The sequence below is a fragment of the Equus caballus genome, chromosome 22 (assembly GCF_041296265.1).
Source record: "Equus caballus isolate H_3958 breed thoroughbred chromosome 22, TB-T2T, whole genome shotgun sequence".
In the NCBI taxonomy this organism is placed as follows: domain Eukaryota; kingdom Metazoa; phylum Chordata; class Mammalia; order Perissodactyla; family Equidae; genus Equus; species Equus caballus.
Window position 1 is genome coordinate 36,177,376 of NC_091705.1, and position 18,470 is coordinate 36,195,845.

At 52.6% G+C, this 18,470-nt stretch overlaps 1 protein-coding gene across 4 annotated transcripts in view; it reads right to left on the minus strand.

The window, feature by feature from the left end:
- Positions 1–18,470, minus strand: part of CDH22 (cadherin 22) — a 123,224-nt gene that overhangs the window by 47,909 nt on the left and 56,845 nt on the right. For all 4 annotated transcript variants that reach the window (XM_070248053.1, XM_023626641.2, XM_070248051.1 and 1 more), the window contains 2 exons: positions 13,276–13,570; positions 74–193 (listed from right to left, as the gene is read on the minus strand). In XM_070248053.1, coding sequence (XP_070104154.1) covers positions 74–193; positions 13,276–13,570 — 415 coding nt within the window. The remainder of the gene's footprint in view (positions 1–73; positions 194–13,275; positions 13,571–18,470) is intronic.

The following is an 18,470-nucleotide window of genomic DNA, read 5'->3' on the forward strand; positions in this document are numbered from 1 at the left end:
CCCCTTGTGACCCCACCCCCAGACCCGGCTCCTGGCTCCGCCCCTCTGCCCTTTGGCCGGATCCCGCCCCTACCGGTCTTGGGGTCCACGGTGAAGTGGTGCTCTCCATCCAGCACGCTGTACACCAGCCGAGCGCTACTGCCGTACGTGGGGTCATCTGCATCCGAGGCCATCACCTGCATCACCGACGTGCCTGGGCCCGGGGGACCAAGCGAGACAGGGGTCACCTGGGGTCTCTGCGCTCGTCCTCCCCACTTCTCCCCACCGCCAGAGAGCCGGGAGAGGAGACCCAGGCTGGAGGTCATTGAAGCCAGCCCGTCACAGTCCTCCTCCCCACACGGAGTCCCAACCCGCTTCCTGATCTGGGGCCTTCCTATTGGCGCAAGCATGATCATGGAGTCAGATGTGGATTCAAATCTCCCTTCAGTGGTTCCCAGCTGCAGGACTCTGGCAAGGGAAGGTAGCCTCTCTGAATCTGTTTCCTTGTCAGCAAAACGGGGATAATCCTAGTCCTCGACTTATGAAGTTGAAGGAATGCATTTTAAACTCAGTGCAGAACGGGCTCAGAGCAGCCTCTCAATGCGTGGTGGCAATTGTCATTTTCACTACTTAAGGTCATCACAGTTGGAGTTAGAGCCAGGACTGGAAACCTGGCGCCTGACTCCCAAAGCAGGGGTCTTTCTACCCACTCCAGCCCCTCCTGATTTCTCCAGGGAGTTCTGCCTCCTTCCTCCCCGTCCTCCTCACCACCCTACCCCAGCCACGGGGGCAGGCAGCCCAGAAGGATAACTAAGTTCAATGGGGCTCAGAGGCCAGTGTCTCTTGGTCCCCAGGCAGGAGAACAGCAGCACCCAGCTTTCCCTATGGGAAGTAGTTGGCTGTGGGCCCTAGTACCCTCCATGCCCCTTCCCCCAGGTACTCAGACAGTCCCCGCCCTGAGACACATGCACACTTATCCTCATGCTCCGCACGTAGGCTGCTAGGGAGAGTATAAATTGGATAAAAGTCCATCAAACAGCGGCAATTAAGTTATTGATTTTCGACGCTGCCTCATTAAACTGGGAGCGTCTCTCAGCCTGTCCCAGAGATGGCTCTAATTTGACATCATGTTCAATTTGACGAAAGCAGGGCTTGGGACAAGAGGCTGGACAGGGTGAGGGGGAGGGTGCAGTGGGGGAGGGATTGGATGGAGGGGCTGGTCCACCCGAACCTTTCCAGAAAGGAGAGGGAGTCTTGGGGGCTGAGGGTATGACCCAAAGGGAATGAGACACAGCCCTCAGTTCAGGGAGACGCCCTCTTCTGGGTGCCCTGCTGGTGTGGGGATGGGGCTCAGGCCTCTTGAGGTTCTTGGAGGGGGGTCCTCCTGGGGCTGGGTTGGGCTCTCTGGGCCGTCAGGGCGGCACGTTGGGAGGTGAGGCCAGTTGACTGCCTGGCTAACGAGCGAGGCTCTGCAAGTGCTACTGCAGCAATTCTGCTAAGCCCAGCCCGCCGCCCGCCTCTCCCGCCTCCAGCCTTGGGCCCTCGATCATTCCAGACAGACACATGTATTTATTTTTCACTCTTTTGCATTTCTCATTTCCCTCTCCATGTCCCCCCTCCTAGCCCGAGCCTCCTAAACCGGCCCTGCAATGCGCCTCTCTCTTTGGCGGCTCCAGCTCCATGTCAACCACGTCAGAGTTGCCTGGAGAAGCTAGGGAAGAGGTCTGGGCAAGCCCCCTCCCTCTTGGTGCTTGGTGCCCAGGGATCTCCTATTCAGGGCCAAGGGCATGATCCCAGGTGCCTCCCATTATACAGAGAGAGGAGAAAGGAATAATCTCCTATTGAGCATCTGCTAAAAGACTGGCTTCACCAGCTACTTAAATCCGTCATCTCTAATCTTCATTGCGTCTCTGAGAGACAGAGTGGGCCCCCCAAATTACAAACAGGGGAAAAGACTTGACTGGGAGCAGAGAGTGAGTAAGTGGTAGGATTTGAACCCAGGGCTCTCTGATGACAAAACCCTTCTGGGTGCCAGAGGCAGCATAGGCACAATGACTGGAGAGGATGGCCCAGCGTATTGAGGCACAATCAGTGACAGCCCTGTCACTTATTATCAGTTTGACCTTGGGCATGTCACGAATTCCTTTGTCCCTCAATTTTCTCGTTTGTGAAACGAAGGTGACAGTACTATCAAACTCCTGGGATCGTTTTGAGAATTCAAATAGATTTCCATGTTCAGCACTGAGGACAGTGTCTGACCCATGCTAAGAACTCGATAAAGGCAGGTTGTTGTTGTCTCAGGAGGCAATGCATACCGGTATACAATGGCACAATCACGCCTCCCTCACAGACACACTGAAATGGGAGAAGATACATAAAGCATCAGGCTCATGGTGGGTGCTCAATAAACAGTGACTGTCATAACTGTTATGAGAGAGGGTCTCCCCGTCACTCCCCCTGCATGTTCCCTCCACCCTCTGGGCAAGGCACAATGCTGGGCTGAGTGACTCCCCAGGGACATGGCTGAGCTCTCTCTTTCTCTTTCTCTCCTTGGCTGCATCCCAGGGACTCCCGCGGGGATGATGGAATCATTTCCCCAATCCGGGATTCTTTATTGCAGCCATTACAGTTAATGCCGACACGTGGGGATAGTGAAGGGTCAGTGATTCACCACTGGTTCACTAGACCCTACACTCCTTCCTGTCTTCTTCACAAGTCAGCAGCTCCCCAGAATTGTAAGAAATAAGGGTTCCAGGCTTGTGGCTGCTGTGGGACCACCTCAGGTCACCGCCCACCCCCCCAGGTTCAGCAGTTTGTATTTTACAATGCACTGTCATGTCCACTCTCTTTCTTTCAGTCCTCATGCCAACTCCATGATGTAGATGCAGTGGGGGGCTGGTAAATGTGTAACCATCAGCTCCAGGGAGTGGAGGAGCAGAGAGCAACGTCCTGCTTTTTAGTGTTTGCTGATTTCCACGGTGTAAATACTCCCACCATGGCCAATTTCAAGCTACCAATGTATATCAAGTGGCTCAAGAAACTCCTGAAAATTAATATTTGGCTCTCATGAGCTGACAGGAGCTGACTCCAGTACAATCCTGTATCATTCCCATCTTACAGACGAGGAAACTGCTATGCACAGTGAAGGATGAAAATGCGAAACACTAATGAATAATAATGAAACCTATTGTCATATGTCATTATGCAATGATAATGATAGATGACATTTATTGAATAACTACTTTGTGATAGGTATATGATAAGCCCTTTATGTATGTTACCTCACGGAATTTATACAATAAAGCCTTGAAGCAGGCTCTCTTAAGATTCCCACCTTATGGATGACGAAATGGAGGCTGAATGAAGTTAAGTAATGAATCCCTTTGTACCTCAATGTCCTCGTTTGTGAAATGAGGGTAACAGTACTACCAAATTCTCAGGATCGTTGTGAGAACACAGATTTCCATGTTCAGCACCGAGGACAGTTCCCATTCAAGTTCACCTCTCAAGGAAGTAGGAGGGGTAGAATTCAAACCCAGGCCTATCTGATGTCAAAACTCACACTATCCTGCCTTACAAGCGAGGAGTAGGAGGGTCCATAGGAGTAGAAGTAGACAGGCAAGTAAGAGAGGGAAGAGTCAGAGAAAGGAGAGGGAAGGAAGAGGAGGGGCGTCGCAGGGAGTTGCGTTCAGGATTCTCCGGCCCCAACAGCTGGTTCAAGTTCAGACCTCCAGAAGCCCAGCCGGAATTGGCTGGGATGAGCTGTTCACTGTCCGTGGTGCTGCTGGCCAGCACTGCCGCTAACGTCAAGGGCCTCAATCCAGGCTGGCGTGGGAACTGATCCTTGGGTAAACAGGATCTCAGAGCCCAGGGCTCCATGTAGAATGTTAGATATGGAAGGCTGGCCCTTGGAGAGCACAGAAACCAGTGGTTCTCAACCTGGCTGCATATGAGAATCTCTTAGGAGCTTTAAAATAAAACTGACGTGGAACCACATCCCAGACCAATTCCGTAGGACTCTCTTGGGGTGCAGCGCAGGCAAGGGCATTTTTAAAAGCTCCCAGATTGATCTAAAGTGCATGCTAGGCTAAGAACTGATGCCCCAGACCCAACCCCTGATTAAACTGATCAAGAAACTGAGTCACAGAGAGACTCAATGACTTTTCCAAGGTTACATCATTAGTAAATGGTAGGGAAAGACTCAAATCCAGGTCTGTGTAGCCAGCATATCACCCTCCTGGACTCACTGTGTCTGTACTGAGACCAACACTCAGAAGAAAGCAGCAAGGATGATGCATGCCACCAAGTCAGCTGTGCTCCTCCCACACAAAATCAGCACGAGAAGTTGAACATTCCTGAGAGGGATGCCCATCTCAACTCCATGGAGACCAGTGCTGGGGTGGGGGAGGGTGGTCTTTGGCATCATAAAGTCCTGGGTTCAAATCCCACTGCTTCCTCACTCTGTGCCCTCAGTGAAGTCCTTCCCCTATTTAACTTGTTTCCTCATCTGTAATTTAGAGGGGCCCACTCTGCCTCTCAGAGATGCTATGAGGATTAGAAATGATGGATTTAAGTGGCTGGTGAAGCCAGGTAGGTAGTGGGTGCTCACTGGGAGATTATTCTTTTCTCCTCTCTCTGTGTGGTCAGAAGACCTCTGGGGCCGGGTCCTTGGCCCTGAGTAGGAGACCCCTGGGCACCAGTATCAGACAGGAGGGGGCTTGCCCACCCCTCATCTCTGGTTCACCTGAGTGGTTCTGACAAGGTTCATCATAGAGTCAGAATTGGAACTCATGTCCTGGCTCCCAGACCAGAATTATTTCCTATCTTGTTCCTTAACACTTGCTATCTGTGAGGTCCAATTGAGCTTCAAACTTGGGCTCCAGAACCTTCGGGAGGAGCTCCCACTGGCTCAGGGAGGAGGAGCTGCTGTGTGGAGTGGAGCTCCGGGGTTGAAGACATAAATTTTCATTCCAGCCCTGTTCTCAGCTGTCTGTGTAGCTGTGGGAAAACTACCTGACCTAACTCGGCCTCAGTTCCCCTTCTGTAAAATGGAGACAACACTTTATCCTTCCCACCTCACTGGGTGAGAGAGACCCCTTAATGAGATGAAAAAGATGAAGAACTTTGGAAAAGAACAGACTCCTCAACTGAGGTGACCAAGTGTCATTATTATGAAGATGTTTGTAATTATTATCATCCTGCCTCTTCCCCACTTCCTTTTGCTGCCCTGCTGGGCCTGGGGAACCCTCAGCTCACATTTAGCTTCTCAAACATTTATAAAAAATGAATCCCACCCCCTGCTGTTGCTAGAACGGCATCGAATGCCTTCTATTAAAAATTAAAAACCACTTGTCGAGTCCCTGGGAACATTCAGATTACACAGGAAACAAGCCCCTTCTCAAACTCCCCCCACACTGCCTCCTATCAACTCCCTCTTTGATCATCACTTACAATGCCGGCTTGCTAGGTTAGCCTCGACCCAGCATCAGCCGCCCAGCCAGGGCAGCCTAATGTAGATGAATGACACACAGGAGATGAAGCAAAGCGGCTTCATGGAAGGGAGGGGTCGCAGGATAGAGGGGGAGGAAGCAGGCCCAGTGACAAGTGACAGAGAAGGGGGCACAGAGAGATGGGGCAAGAAAATGGGTCAGAGACAGAGGGATAAGGGACAGAGGGACAGAGATACAGAGACACCCAGACACAGAGGGAAAAATTAAGACAGAGACAAAGAGATGAGGGTCAGAGAGTCAGAGATACCTAGAGACAGAGAAAAAGTGGGACAGAGAGACAGTGTGGCAGAAGCAGGTAGAAATACAGAGATAAAGTCAGAGAGCAGAGTTCTATAGAAACAGAGACAGACAGAGATACATATGAAGCAAGAGGAGAGCGGGAGAGGGCGGAAGAAAGACAAGGAGAAGAAAGACAATTTTGACCTGATGGGACCCGAGCCCTCCTATGTCACAGACACAGCTCTCCAGAGGCTCCAGGGAACTCTGGATCACCCTACCCTTACCCTGTTTCTCCTCATGGATCCCAGCCATGGACTCGCCCATGCAGACACTTGAGTGTGTGTGGATATCTGATCTGTCCCCCCGAGAGAGGGGACTCTCCTACCATCCCAAACTGAGACCCGTATGCTCTTCTGTTCTCTCCAAGTTTAAAAGAGACCTTCTAGGGGCCAGCCCCATGGCCAAGTGGTTAAGTTCACATGCTCTGCTTCAGTGGCCTGGGGTTCCCCAGTTTGGATCCTGAGTGTGGACCTACACACCACTCGCCAGGCCATGCTGTGGTGGCACCCCACACAGAAGAACTAGAATGACTTACAACTAGGATATACAACTATATACTGGGGCTTTGGGGAGGAAAAAAAAAAGAGGGAGGTTGGCAACAGATGTTAGCTCAGGGCCAATCTTCCTCACCAAAAAAAACAGAGAGAGAGAGAGAGACCTTCTGTTACTGGTCTAGTCTCCTTGTTTGAGACAGCAGCATTCTCTGCAATAACATCCCTCCGTCAGTTGCAGAAAACAAACGTTTTTTGCTTATAACTCAGTTTTGTTCAGTCACCCAACATCTACAGAGCACTCACTATGTGCTGGATCCTTGAGGGCAGGATGGTGGCTTTGTCACCTTGTACCCACTCTCATGCGGGCACAGGGCCTGGCATAGAGAGGGTGCTCATGTTTGTTGAATGATTTGTTCATGGAAAAGATGAAGAAAGACATGGCCATTCCTCCCCGTCCAGATTATCTGGGCCATGGGGCTGACTCCTGAGGGCCGGGGCCTCTGCTCCTCTCTGCCACCTCTCTGCACCAGAAACCTCCCGTCCCGTCCCCCCCATCCTGGGTGGTAAGAGCCAGTGCCGTTGCTAGGCAAGGAGATATTGCACATATAGATCTTCCTGGACTTTAATTAAAAACATCTTTAGAAGTTGTCTCTGCAGAGGCCAGCGATTGATTCCCGGCTCGGGCCTGAGGGCTGCTGAGCCACACTCTCTCCAGCTGCAGACGGGACAATTGGAGGCTCCCAGCCTGCTGCTGCCCTCCCCATATGAGGCCCTTGGGGAACACCCTGCTTCCCGCCTTCCTCCTTTCCTCTCCGCCACCGTCCCCCAAGCACTGGATTTAGCAGTGAGATGATGCGCTCTCCCAATTTTATATCCCTTCCCCTCTTGAGCCTCAGTTTCCTCAGCTGTAATGAGGGTGTCAACACCTAACCCAAGGGAGTTCCTGGGAGGAGGAAATGAGGTTAGGGATGTGAGAGTGCTTTGCAAGCTGTCAAGTCCTGTGCATGCTAAAGAAATGGTTGTAATGGTGTCCCATGCGTGCCGAGGCAAGCAGCTTGGGTTCGGGTTCCGGGTTCTGGGTCTGGTTCTGGCTGCAGCTCTTACTCGGCAACCTCAGGAAAGTTACTTTATCTCTCTCTGCATTTATTTCCTCATTGGTAAAATGAGGCCAGTAATACCTGCCCTGCTTATTCCCCGGGATTGTGAGAATAAAGGGAAATAGGTCTGTGAAAGCAGTGTTGGCTGACAGCCCTTATTTAGTGAATGTCCGATGAAGTGCCTACCGTACTACAAAGCAGCTTTTCCCATCTATTACAGGTGCTGCTCACAGAGGAACTGGAATACATGGGAAACCGGCTGTGGCAGGGCCCCGGTGCCCCAATCCTATGGTCCAGCAATGCCAATCCTACAGCGTATGAGCCACCACGTTCTCCTTCCTTCGCTAGCAGCAGACATCGCTAATCAATTCTGCTATTCTTTTCTGCTGAGCCTGAATGAGACCTCAGACTCTTTCTCAACACAGCCCTATTGTCACTACCAATTGATGAGAGTTGGCACCAGAGATGAAACTGATCTGCCACCACTCTGAGTTCAGGGGCAGTGTCCTGCTCATCTCTGCATCTCCACATGCCCAGCAAAGTGCCACATATATAGTAGGCACGAATATGTGTTTCTTGAATTGAAAGCAACTCCTTCTTTTTTATATTCCCTTGGGGCTATATATAAAGTAGGTGCTAATAAATGTTTGCTAAGTTGGGTGGCTCATCTTTGCAACCCCTACAGAGTCAAGTACACCGGAGGCCTTGTACATAATGGGCGCTAATAAACATTTGTGGATTTAATTCAGTTACTTATCTTTACACCCCCTGCAGTGTCCAGAATAAAGTAGTAGCTAATAGATGTGTGTGGGGTTGAACTCCTCACTTCTGTATCCTCAACAGGGCCAAGTACATTGTCTTACACATAGTTGGCATTAATAAGTAGGTGGAGCTGAACTGGGCATGGGAGTCTTGTGAAATCCTCTTCTTGCCCGCTGGTCAGCTTGTGACACCCCAGGGAAGAGGTCTGCCTCTCCCCCCCCAAATCTCAAGAAATTATCTAGTCCAATTCTTTTCTATCAAAACGTACTCCCATGTTGATTTCATCTAGCCTCAAGCTTTAAACTCCCCCTCTCTGCTGGTGACCTCCAAAGGTGTATCTCCAGTCCTGATCTTGCTCCTGACCTCCAGACTCAGAGATCCAGCTGTCCCCTTGACAGCTCCACTTCTAGGAGACATCTCAATCTTAACATGTCTGAGAGTGAGTTCTTCATTTTGGGCTGTGAACTCGCTCTTCCTGGCGTATTCCCCATCTCAGCAAGAGCAGCTCCGTCCATCCAGTTGCTCAGGCCAAACTTCAGCATCACGCTTGTCTTGTCTCTCTTACTCCCCACATCCAATCCTTCATAAACCCTGTGGGCTCGACCTTCAATGGACATCCAGAATCCCGTATCTTCCCACCGCCTACACTCATCCAAGGCCCCGTCACCTCTTGCCTGCGCAATCGCAGCTGCCTCCTCACTGATCTCCCTACTTCCATCCTTGCCTCCTACAGTCTATTTTCAACATGGCAGCCAAGAAGTCATCCTCTAAAAATGTAAGTTGGATATTGTCACTCCTCTACTCCATATCTCACTCAGAGTATAACCGAAAACCTTTCAACAGCTACAAAGTCCTATGTGATCTGGCTTCTGGTACCTCTTGTGACCTACTTGGACACTTTCCCCCTCCTTTACTCCTCTCTTCACCCACATTGACTTTCTTGCTACGGCTCAAACATGACAAGCACGCTATGCCTCAGGACCTTTGCACCTGCTGTTCCCTCTGCCTGAAACATTCTTCCTCTAGCTTAGTGGTTCTCCAAGTGTGGTCCCTGAACCAGCAGCATCAGTATCACCTTGGAATTTGTTAAAAATACAAACATTTCTGAATCAGAAACCCTGGGGGTAGGGGGTGGCAATCTGTGTGTCAACAAGCCTTCCAGGTAACGTGGATGCACAAGAAAATATGAAAACCACTGTTTCACATAGCTCCTTGGCTCCTTCAGATCTTTGTTCAAATGGCCTCCTATAAAAAGAAAGACCTTCCTTGACCCCTCTATCTAATAGCTCTCCCCCAACATAACTCCCAATTCCCTTATTCTTCACAGCACCGACAGCACAGGGCATAGAGTCTATTGGTTTGTTTATTTCTCTCCCGTCTCTCTCCCTGCTCCATACGCAGGCTTCCTATAAATCCCCAGTGCCTGGAACAGCGCCTGGCACAGAGCAGGCAACTCAAATATCTGGGGCTGAACGAACCCCTGAATGCTCAGCAGGGAACTTGAGGCTCAGAGAGGGGCAGGGAATTGCCCAAGGTCGGGGGGAGCAGGCCCTGCTTCGCTCCGTCGGGCTCAGTGTGGCTGGCACGCCCCTCCTCACAAGCGTGGCTCATCAGAGGCCCCCCGGCACACTTCTCTTCGCTTTTAAGCTGCGAGTGGTTTAATTTGTGAGCGCTGCTGCCTTTCATGTCCCAAGCTGCGTCCTCGCTCCCTCAGATCTCCGAAGCCGCCCAGACCCCAGTGCCGCGTGTCGGCCCCGCCCCCCTCAGCCCGGATCAGGAGGCTTGGTAATTGTGACTGATTTTCAAAGTGGCCTGGGGTCACCGCAAGCACCCGGTGTCGGATTTGCTTCCCCTTCAAAAAGTTGCTCAAACGAAATAAACTAATTTAATTTCTGCTTCCTCCCTCCCCCTCCTGAGTCCCCCCGCCTGCCTTTCTCCTGAGTGGAATGTCAGCGTCAGGGCTGGGAGAGGCAGCTAAGGCAGCTGAGGCTGGCCCGGGGCTCCTCAGGCCAGTGCCCGGGAAGCTGGGGGCTGGCTCTGCCTCTTACTCTCTGGGTGACCTTGAACAAGTCCTTGCCCTCCTCTTGGTCTCAGTTTCCCTACGTGTGACACCAGGACCCTTGCCCCTCCAACAGCCTGGGAGCCAAGCCCAGCGACTTGCTCGGTCACTGACTTGCTGTGACTGTGGGTACATCTCTCTCTGAGCCTCGGTGCCCCATCTGTTCAATGGCGATGCTACCAGCAGTCTTGCCACCTCTCAGGGCTACAGTGAGAGTGAAGCGGTGATGGACAAGCCACCTGGTGGATAAGGGGCCGCCCCTCCCTCTGGAGCCCCCAGCCCCAGCCCCATCCATTTTCCAGGCTACAGCAGAGGCAATGCTCTAAAATGCAAGTCTGCCCATGCCACCTCCTTGCTTAAGCCTTTCCCGGGCTACGTCCTTCAGATGTGACTCCCGTTTCCTCCTCCAGCCTCATCTCTCGCCCCCTTTCTGGTCTTTTCCATGTGGAAATGTGCAGGTCACTTTTGGGTGAAGAGACACAGGGCCATGTCTTCTTAGGCTAGAGTCTGGGTCCCAGAGTGGGGGCTGCTGGACCTGGGAAGTCAGGGCCTTGAGCCACCTCTGACTTGCTGCGTGACCTTCGACACATCACTGCTCCTCTGAGCCTCAGTTTCCCCACTTGCAAAATTGATTTCTAAGCACTTGCTGAGCCCTGAAAATCCGTGGGTCTTTGCCACTGGCAACTTCCAAATGTATCTCTCCAGCCCGGACATTTCCTTTGAGCCTGTATATTGAACTACGTTTTTCAAGATCTCCACTTGGCTTTCTAATAAGTACTTCCAGCTTAGCACGTCTGAAACCAAGCACCTGATTTCCCTCCGTCCCCCGAATCTGCTCCTCCACGGCTTCTCCCATCTCAGCCAGTGGGAATTCCGTCTATTTAATTGCCCAGGTCAAAATCTTGGTAGTCATCCTGGAATTTTCTTTCTCTCACACCCCACATCCAAACCATTAGCAAATGCTTTCAGCTCTGCTTTCAAAATATATCTAAAAGTCGACCTCTTTTCAATACCCTTGCTGGTACCGCCTTGTCCTAAGCCACCATCATTTCCTGCCTGGGTAATTGCAATATCCTCTTCAGTGGACACTCTGCTTCTGCCCTCGCCCCTCCCCCACATCTAATCTTCACGGAACAGCCACAGGACCCTGTTAAAGCCAAGTCAGATCATGTCACTCTTCTGGACAAGTCCCTCCACTGACTTCCCAGCTCGCTCAGCATAAAGGCGAAGCCCTGACTATGGGCTACATGGCTGCGTGATCTGCTCGCCTCTCCACTTCTCCTCGGGGCCTTTGCACAGACTGTTCCATCTGCCTGGAATGCTCTTCCCCCAGGGCCCATGCCCTTGGGATCTCTGCTTCAATGTCACCTCCTCAAGAAGCCTTCCCAGACCAATGATCTGTTCATTTACTTGCTTCCTGCCCGTCCTCCCCAGCCAGAACATGCCCTCCATAAGAGCAGGGAAGCTTGCCCGTCTTCATTGCTGTGTCCCCAGTGCCTAGCACATGTCCTCATACGTACTCGTTAAATGAAACACTCAGATAGACACAGAGCATGTCACGTGCACGCACAGGCCTTAAGGTGTCATCCAGCTGGCCATGAATGTGCATACCAGTATACCTGTGGACCTGTGTGTGTATGTGTATGCCAGCCTGCACTCACATTCACAACCTCACCCTTCCCGCTCCCCCGCCATCCCTTTGCGCTCACTATTTGCTCTGGTCCACTTCCTCCTCTGCCATTCCTGGCAGCCTGTTCATTACCTGCCAATCTGCCAGATTTAGCTCAATCAGAGGAAGCTGGGGCTGACTGCCCTCTGCCAAGAACCCAAATACCCCGGCTTCTGACATGCAGCCGCAGCACTGCAAGACCTACAGAGAAGCAGCGCCGAGCCCTCAGCCACAGTGTGTTAGCAACAGAATGCGGTATTTAGGACCTGGAGCCACTGCTCCCTGGCCAGGTGGCTTGCAGGTGACCTAGGTTAACGTGGTGGGGAAGGACATGGCAGCTACAGGCTATGCCCCTCACCCCACAACTCTAGTCTCTACCAGGAGCCCCAGGCGGAGTGGGGCCCTGATGGTCAGACAATGGTCTGTGGGCCCCACAGTGGGAGAGGGAAGATCCGTCCAACCTTTAGCTTCAGGGCCCCGCTGCCGCATGAACGCGAGTTTCTGAGAATGGGAGGCCTGAGGTCTCTCTGCAGAGGTGTTTCAGTGGGTGTGCTCCTTTTTCTACGTGTACAACTGTGTATGCCCAGTGCCCCTGGATGTTTGCAGCCATGCCAGGTGTATGCAGCCGAATCTGTGTCTGGGGGCTCAGCCATCTCTGGGAACCTGTGTCCCCAGGGGGCTGGGTTCCCTGTGGGCAGGAATGATGCTGTCTGGATGCTGCCGTGACATCTGGCTGTGCCTGTGCCTGCCTGTGGCTACCCTTGTGGGGAGCCTGGTCCCCAGTGGTAACGTCTGGTTGTGGCTTTTGCCTGCGTCTCCGCAGGCGGCTGTGTCTGTGCCTGAGCTCCAGCTGTGTGAGGAGCTGTTTCCTGGGTGGGGTTTTTTGTGGCTGCGTCACAGCTGTGACGCTGTGTCCGGTTGTGCATTTGGGCTTGTTTCAGCTGCGTCCCACTCTGGTTGTTTCCGGTTGTAGGTGTACCCGTCTTCAGTTGTGCCTGAGGCTATGTAGGGCTTGTGGCCAAGGGCTGTGCTGTGTCTGTGTGTGTGACTGTCCCCATGTTGCCTTGTGTGGAGCCGGGCCTGAGTGTGGCTGTGTACAGGTGGACGCCTGAGCTTGTCCGGGGGGCTGGGCCTGTGTGTGTGACTGCATGTGGGTCCATGACCATGTCCAGGTGTGTCGCTGTGTCCACATGTAGGCCACGTCCACGTGGGGACTGTGTCCACGTGTATATCTGAGGTCACTTGTGTGCCTTTGTCCAGGTCTGTGGCTGCAACTGTGTTCAGGACTGTGCCTGAGGCAGTTTCTGTCTCTCCTGCCCTCCCCAGAGTGTCAGCCACTCCCCCCAGCAGGCTCCCACTCAGAACCTGGCAGCTCCCTTTCCCCCTCAGCCTGGCTCGCCGCCACCCCCCAGAGCCCGCAGCCCACCTGTGGGTGAGAGCTCGGCCACACTGCCAATGTAGGGGCCATGCAGGAAGCGGGGCTCGCTGTCGTTGATGTCTTGCACCTTGATGATGAACTCCGACTCGGGCTCCAGGAGACGGTTGGTGGCGCGGTCCCGAGCCTGGGCCCGCAGTGTGTAGAAGGTTTTCTGCTCCCGGTCCAGGCGCTCCATGGCGTGGATGTCACCCGTCAGCTCATCAATCAGGAAGATGGTCCCAGCCCCCTCGCCTGAGATGGTGTACTTGATGGCCCCGTCACCCTCGTCTGAGTCCGAGTGGATCTGGGGGGAAGCAGGAGGAAGGCAGGATGGAGACTGGGTGGAAGACACTCTCAGCCTCTGCCCTCAAGTCCCATGGGGGGCCTGTTCCTTAGCCCATCTCTCCTTCGACATACCCATCCTTCAGTGAAGACACTGAGGCCGGGGAAGCCATGCTGCACCCCAGTCCCAGGCCTCACCTTCCCCCCTGCAGCCAGAGCTATCAGTCTCAGAGGCAGACCTGAACACATCTCCCCTGCTTGCAACTCTTCCGTGGCTCCCCATTATCCTTACAAAGATGTCCAGAGCCACCCCCACACCTCCCTGCTCCTGCTCTCAGCACCCTCTCCTTATTTCTCTGCCTATAGAAGTCTACTCATCTGCAAGGCTCAGTTCAAATGCCACCTCTTCCCACAAGCTTTTCTGGACACCCGCCCCCATTCCCTCCGAGATCTCTGCAGTACGTCAAGCCATTATGATGTTCAGCTTGTCGGATCGCTGTAGCCAGTGCTTCTCAAACCTTAATGTGCATGCAAATCACCTGAGGATCTCATTAAAATGCAGATTCTGACTCAGTAGGTCTGGGGTGGGGCTCTCAGAGTTTCCATTTCTAACAAGCTTCCAAACGGCTGTCCATGACCTCACTCTGAGTTATAGGTCCAGTCTCCCCAGGCCCCAAGCCCCCAGAGGCGGGTATCTTACTCATCTCAGTATCTGCAGAGCCAGCCTCAGAGCCTGGCACACGGTGGGGACAGGGCGTGAAGGGAGGGAGGAGGAAGAGAATGCAAACCAAAGGAGCACCTCCTGTGTGCCTGGCCCTGCGCTAAGCAATTTACATACTGATTTAGTTCAAGGTTCTTAAAAAAAAAGCTCTTCTAGAGTAGGGTTTGCTATCCTCATTTTGCAGATTTTTTTTTTCTTCATTTTCCTACTGAGGATTAGAGAAGTGGGATGATTTGCTCAAGGTCAGATCATTAGAAGAGCTGGGCTGGTCCATAGCCGTGGCTTCCTCGCTCCATCCTCGAGCCTCCTGGAAGGAGCTCGTGGGGAGGAAGACGCTGCACAGCCCGGCTGTGGCTCCAGCATCCTCTCCCTGTGTGTCCTTACACACGTCACTGCACCTTTGGGGACCTCCGTCGCCTCCTCTGTAACATGTGGATCATAACGGTACCTACCTCCTAGAGGTGTTGGGGGACTGAGTTGAAAGGCCACATGAGGCGCTTAGAACCTGCTTGGCACCATGTGACACTTACAACATTTAGCAGCCAGCATGGCAGGGGCGCTGCCCACGGAGTGTACTGCATCGGGGCCCCTGCTGGGCCAGGCAGGAACCCTTTGGTTGCTGGATCACAGAGAGGCCTGAGGGGCCGGGGGGTTGGGGAGAAGAAGAGAGGGACTATTTCCTGCAGGTAGAGAGCTTTCCCACTATTTTAACGACGAGTACAACTCTACTGACACGTGTTACCTGAGAATCAGCCCTGCCTGAGACACGATGTGTCCGATAAATGGTCACTATCGTTATTATTCTATTATTCCTAAATGCTGGCTATATATAACTGGGATTTAATCCAGACACCGTTAGGCTTCAGATCCATCCCAGGCTGTTTTCACTGCGCTGCGATCTCCTGGGCAAGGAACCAACAAGAAGACTGTTCTCCCAAACAGGAACACCCGAGTCCTCAGCCTCCGATGCCCAAATCTCCGAGGCAGCTCTCAGCGGAGGAAAATGCGTCTGACGAGGCGGGTGACCTTGGGCGTGTCCCTGCTCCTCTCTAAGCTTCCGCAGAGGCAGGGTGTGAATGAGAGAATCCCTAAGGCCCTTTCGGGCCAGGATGCCGTGTCCCCCAGCCCACTGGGCAGGATAACAGATACCAATGAAGTCGCCACGAAGGGGGAAGAAAACCCACCCCCTGCCACGCGGGAGGAGCCCGGGTATAAATTCTGCTGGCGGAACTTTGTGTCTGAAAGGTGGATTATAGAAGTGCCATTTGGAAGATTGAATGGCCCATAAACATTTTCATATTTCATTAGCCGATTAATGGGCATCTCTCTCTTTTTGGCGAGTCTGCTGATTCTCAGCAGAAATTGCGGGGAGTAAATGGAAGCGGCTGGTGGAACCTTTCTGGGTCCCCGTCCTGTTATAGATTGCCCCAATTAATGCCCGTCCTGGGCTCCACCGAGAAGCCTTCTTCCTGTCCAGTTACTGTTAATAGATTTCTCATAAGTGGCTGGATTGTAAAAACCTCATAACTCAGTTTAATGCCCCCAATAAAATTATCTCAGGATGTCGGCCCTGAATCATTGGCAGTGCTGGGCATGAGGAGTCCTGTCTCTCCTCTTGCTCTTTATGCTTTTCTCCACCTTGGCCCAGGGGAGATGGGGACAGGAGAGGGTGGCTATGTTCCCTGTTAGGGAGCCTCCAGCCGCTTCCCAATCAGACCCGTTGTCTGCTTGTTTAATCGGCAAACATTTCTGAGCAATGTGGCAGAACAGATACCATTTGGGAGGATGTTTAACAGCTATAATCTTATTAGTTTTATCACTGGCATATGAAAGATTATCATGCTTTCTATTTCTCAGATGAGACAACTGAGGCACAGAGAGGGCAAGTCATTTGCTTTGTCACACAGCGAAGCGTGGGAAGCCAAGTTCCTGATCCCATCACTCATTAATGTTGTGACCACAGGCTTGTTAATTTTACCTCTTGGAGTCCGTTTCCCACCTGTGAAGTCAGTTTAAGCCCTACCTGGCGCAGGCGTGGTGAGGACGAAATGAGAGCACGTTTGTAATGACCCAACACTCTGTAAATGGCTGTTTCCTTCCCTTTCTGTCTCCTGGGTCTCCATCATGCCCCTGTAGCCCTCGTATTTTAACTCAGACCCTGGACAGGAGTCACTTACCAGTGAAGAGTGGGGAGGAGGGAGTGGAACCCAGCGCTGAGGTCATCGATGTTCTTCCGTGAAGAATGACACACAGCTCACGCGGGGGCCCAGTAGCTACTCTCTGGGGACTGCAGAGTCAGACAAGGCTGGTGGGCTGTGCAGGAGCTGAGATCTTCAGATTTGGGCTGGACTGGGGCTGCCTGCCCTGCCTGCCTGGGTCCTGGCTCAGAGGGGAGAGGCGCCGTCTGGGGCTTTTCCCCAGGAGGACATTTCTCAAGACTCTCAGCCATGAGTGGAGGCTGGAGGATGATGCTCTCATTTATTGAGTGCCTACTATGTGTCAGACATGCAGGCCTCTGCAGAAGTCTAATTTAACTTTGTGGCGTATATAAATATGTCCCCATTTTCCAGGTGAAAAGACTGAGATGGGCCCAGGTCTGCTCGACTCCAATGCCCAGGCTGGTCCCTCTGCAGCCTCTGGAACCTGCTGAGTTGGCTTCTGGCTAAGGAAGAGGGAGAAAGGAGGAGGGGTGGGCTGCAGGGCAGTCACTGGGCTGCCGGGCTGGGGGAGAGGCCTGGACACCAGTCTTCTGCCCTGAACTTACAGGCCACAGCCATCGGTGGCCTCTATTCTTCAATCTGAGCCTTTATTTCATTATTCGGAAAAGGACTTCAAATCACAAATCAGGAGAGATGGCGGGCTTTAGATTCAGGAACAGCTGGGCGCCAGCTTCAGCTCTGTCACTGACTTGTTGCATAGCCCTGGGTAGGAGGCTGCCCTTCTCTGAGCCTCAGTTTTCTCATCTGTAAATCAGACTGATAGTGCTTCACCACAGTTCTGAAGATTTGGGAGATAATATGTGGACGCTCCTGGCACACAGTAGGTACTCAGTGCAGCTCAGTTCCCTCTCCTTTTCCGGCCCTGGTCTCCGGTGGGATTGCGGGCCACCCAGCACATCCCCCATCTCCTGATACAAGAACCACAGGCTCGAATCCTGACGCACTGGAGACCAGGGGCCATCCTCCTGTCCTTCCTTGTCTTTTACACGTAGCTGTTTCCTCCATCAGGCAGCCCTCTCAGACGCCCTCCCATTTGGTTGAAGAGTCCCTACCCTGCTCTGCACCCCTGCCCCACGCACATCCTCTCTGCTCCACCCTCCCCTGTGACACTGCGGTATCACACATCGTTCCTGCAGCCGTCACGGGCCTCAGGGGCACGGACTAACTTTGATTCCTCTCTGTCTGGACTCCCCATGCCTGGCACACTCTAGGTGCCCTGATAGCGCCTGCAGAGAAAATACAGGAGGAGTGACAGAGCTGAATGTGAATGTGTGTGTGTGTGTGTGTGCACACGAGAGTGTGAGGTTTTGAGCTCCTTGCGGGTCAAGCATATGGCTTCGGTTCCATCTCCCCAGCACCCAGCACAGAGCACAGCACCAAACATACTGAATAAACAAATGATGAAATACACACCTGTCATTGGGATTCCCCAACTGTCTTCTGGGGTCTGTTCAATCTCAGGTCCACATGAACGAGACTAGGAGGAGAGGCCCTGGGCACACCTCTAGACCCTCAGTGCTGTCTCATAATGATCTTGTGAATCAGAGATTATTCTCTCCCCATTGTACAGTTTGGCAAACTGAGGCTCAGTCAGGGCCCATATCCCGCCTAAAGTCACACAGCTAATAGGAAACAGACCTGAAGCCTGTCTGATCCCACATCCTGGGTTCTTCCCACTGCATCAAATGTGGACAGCCCCGGAGGAGACTCCTCCTCCCCATGCCCCAGCCCTGGATCACAAACAACGCGAAAAACATAAGAGTGATGGCTTCTCATCCCAGGGGGCTGAAAAATGGGATTTATGAGGCCATTAATTACTTCCTCCTAATTAAATCAAAATTAAATGCGAACAGAGGTACGTTTTCCTTATTAAAGACAATTAAACGGACAGTGCGGCTACGCAAATAAAACGAGCCCAGGATTTAAACGGAAAGCAAATCAAATAAAGAGGCTCCCCCAGCATGAGGGGTCGGTTCAGGCCT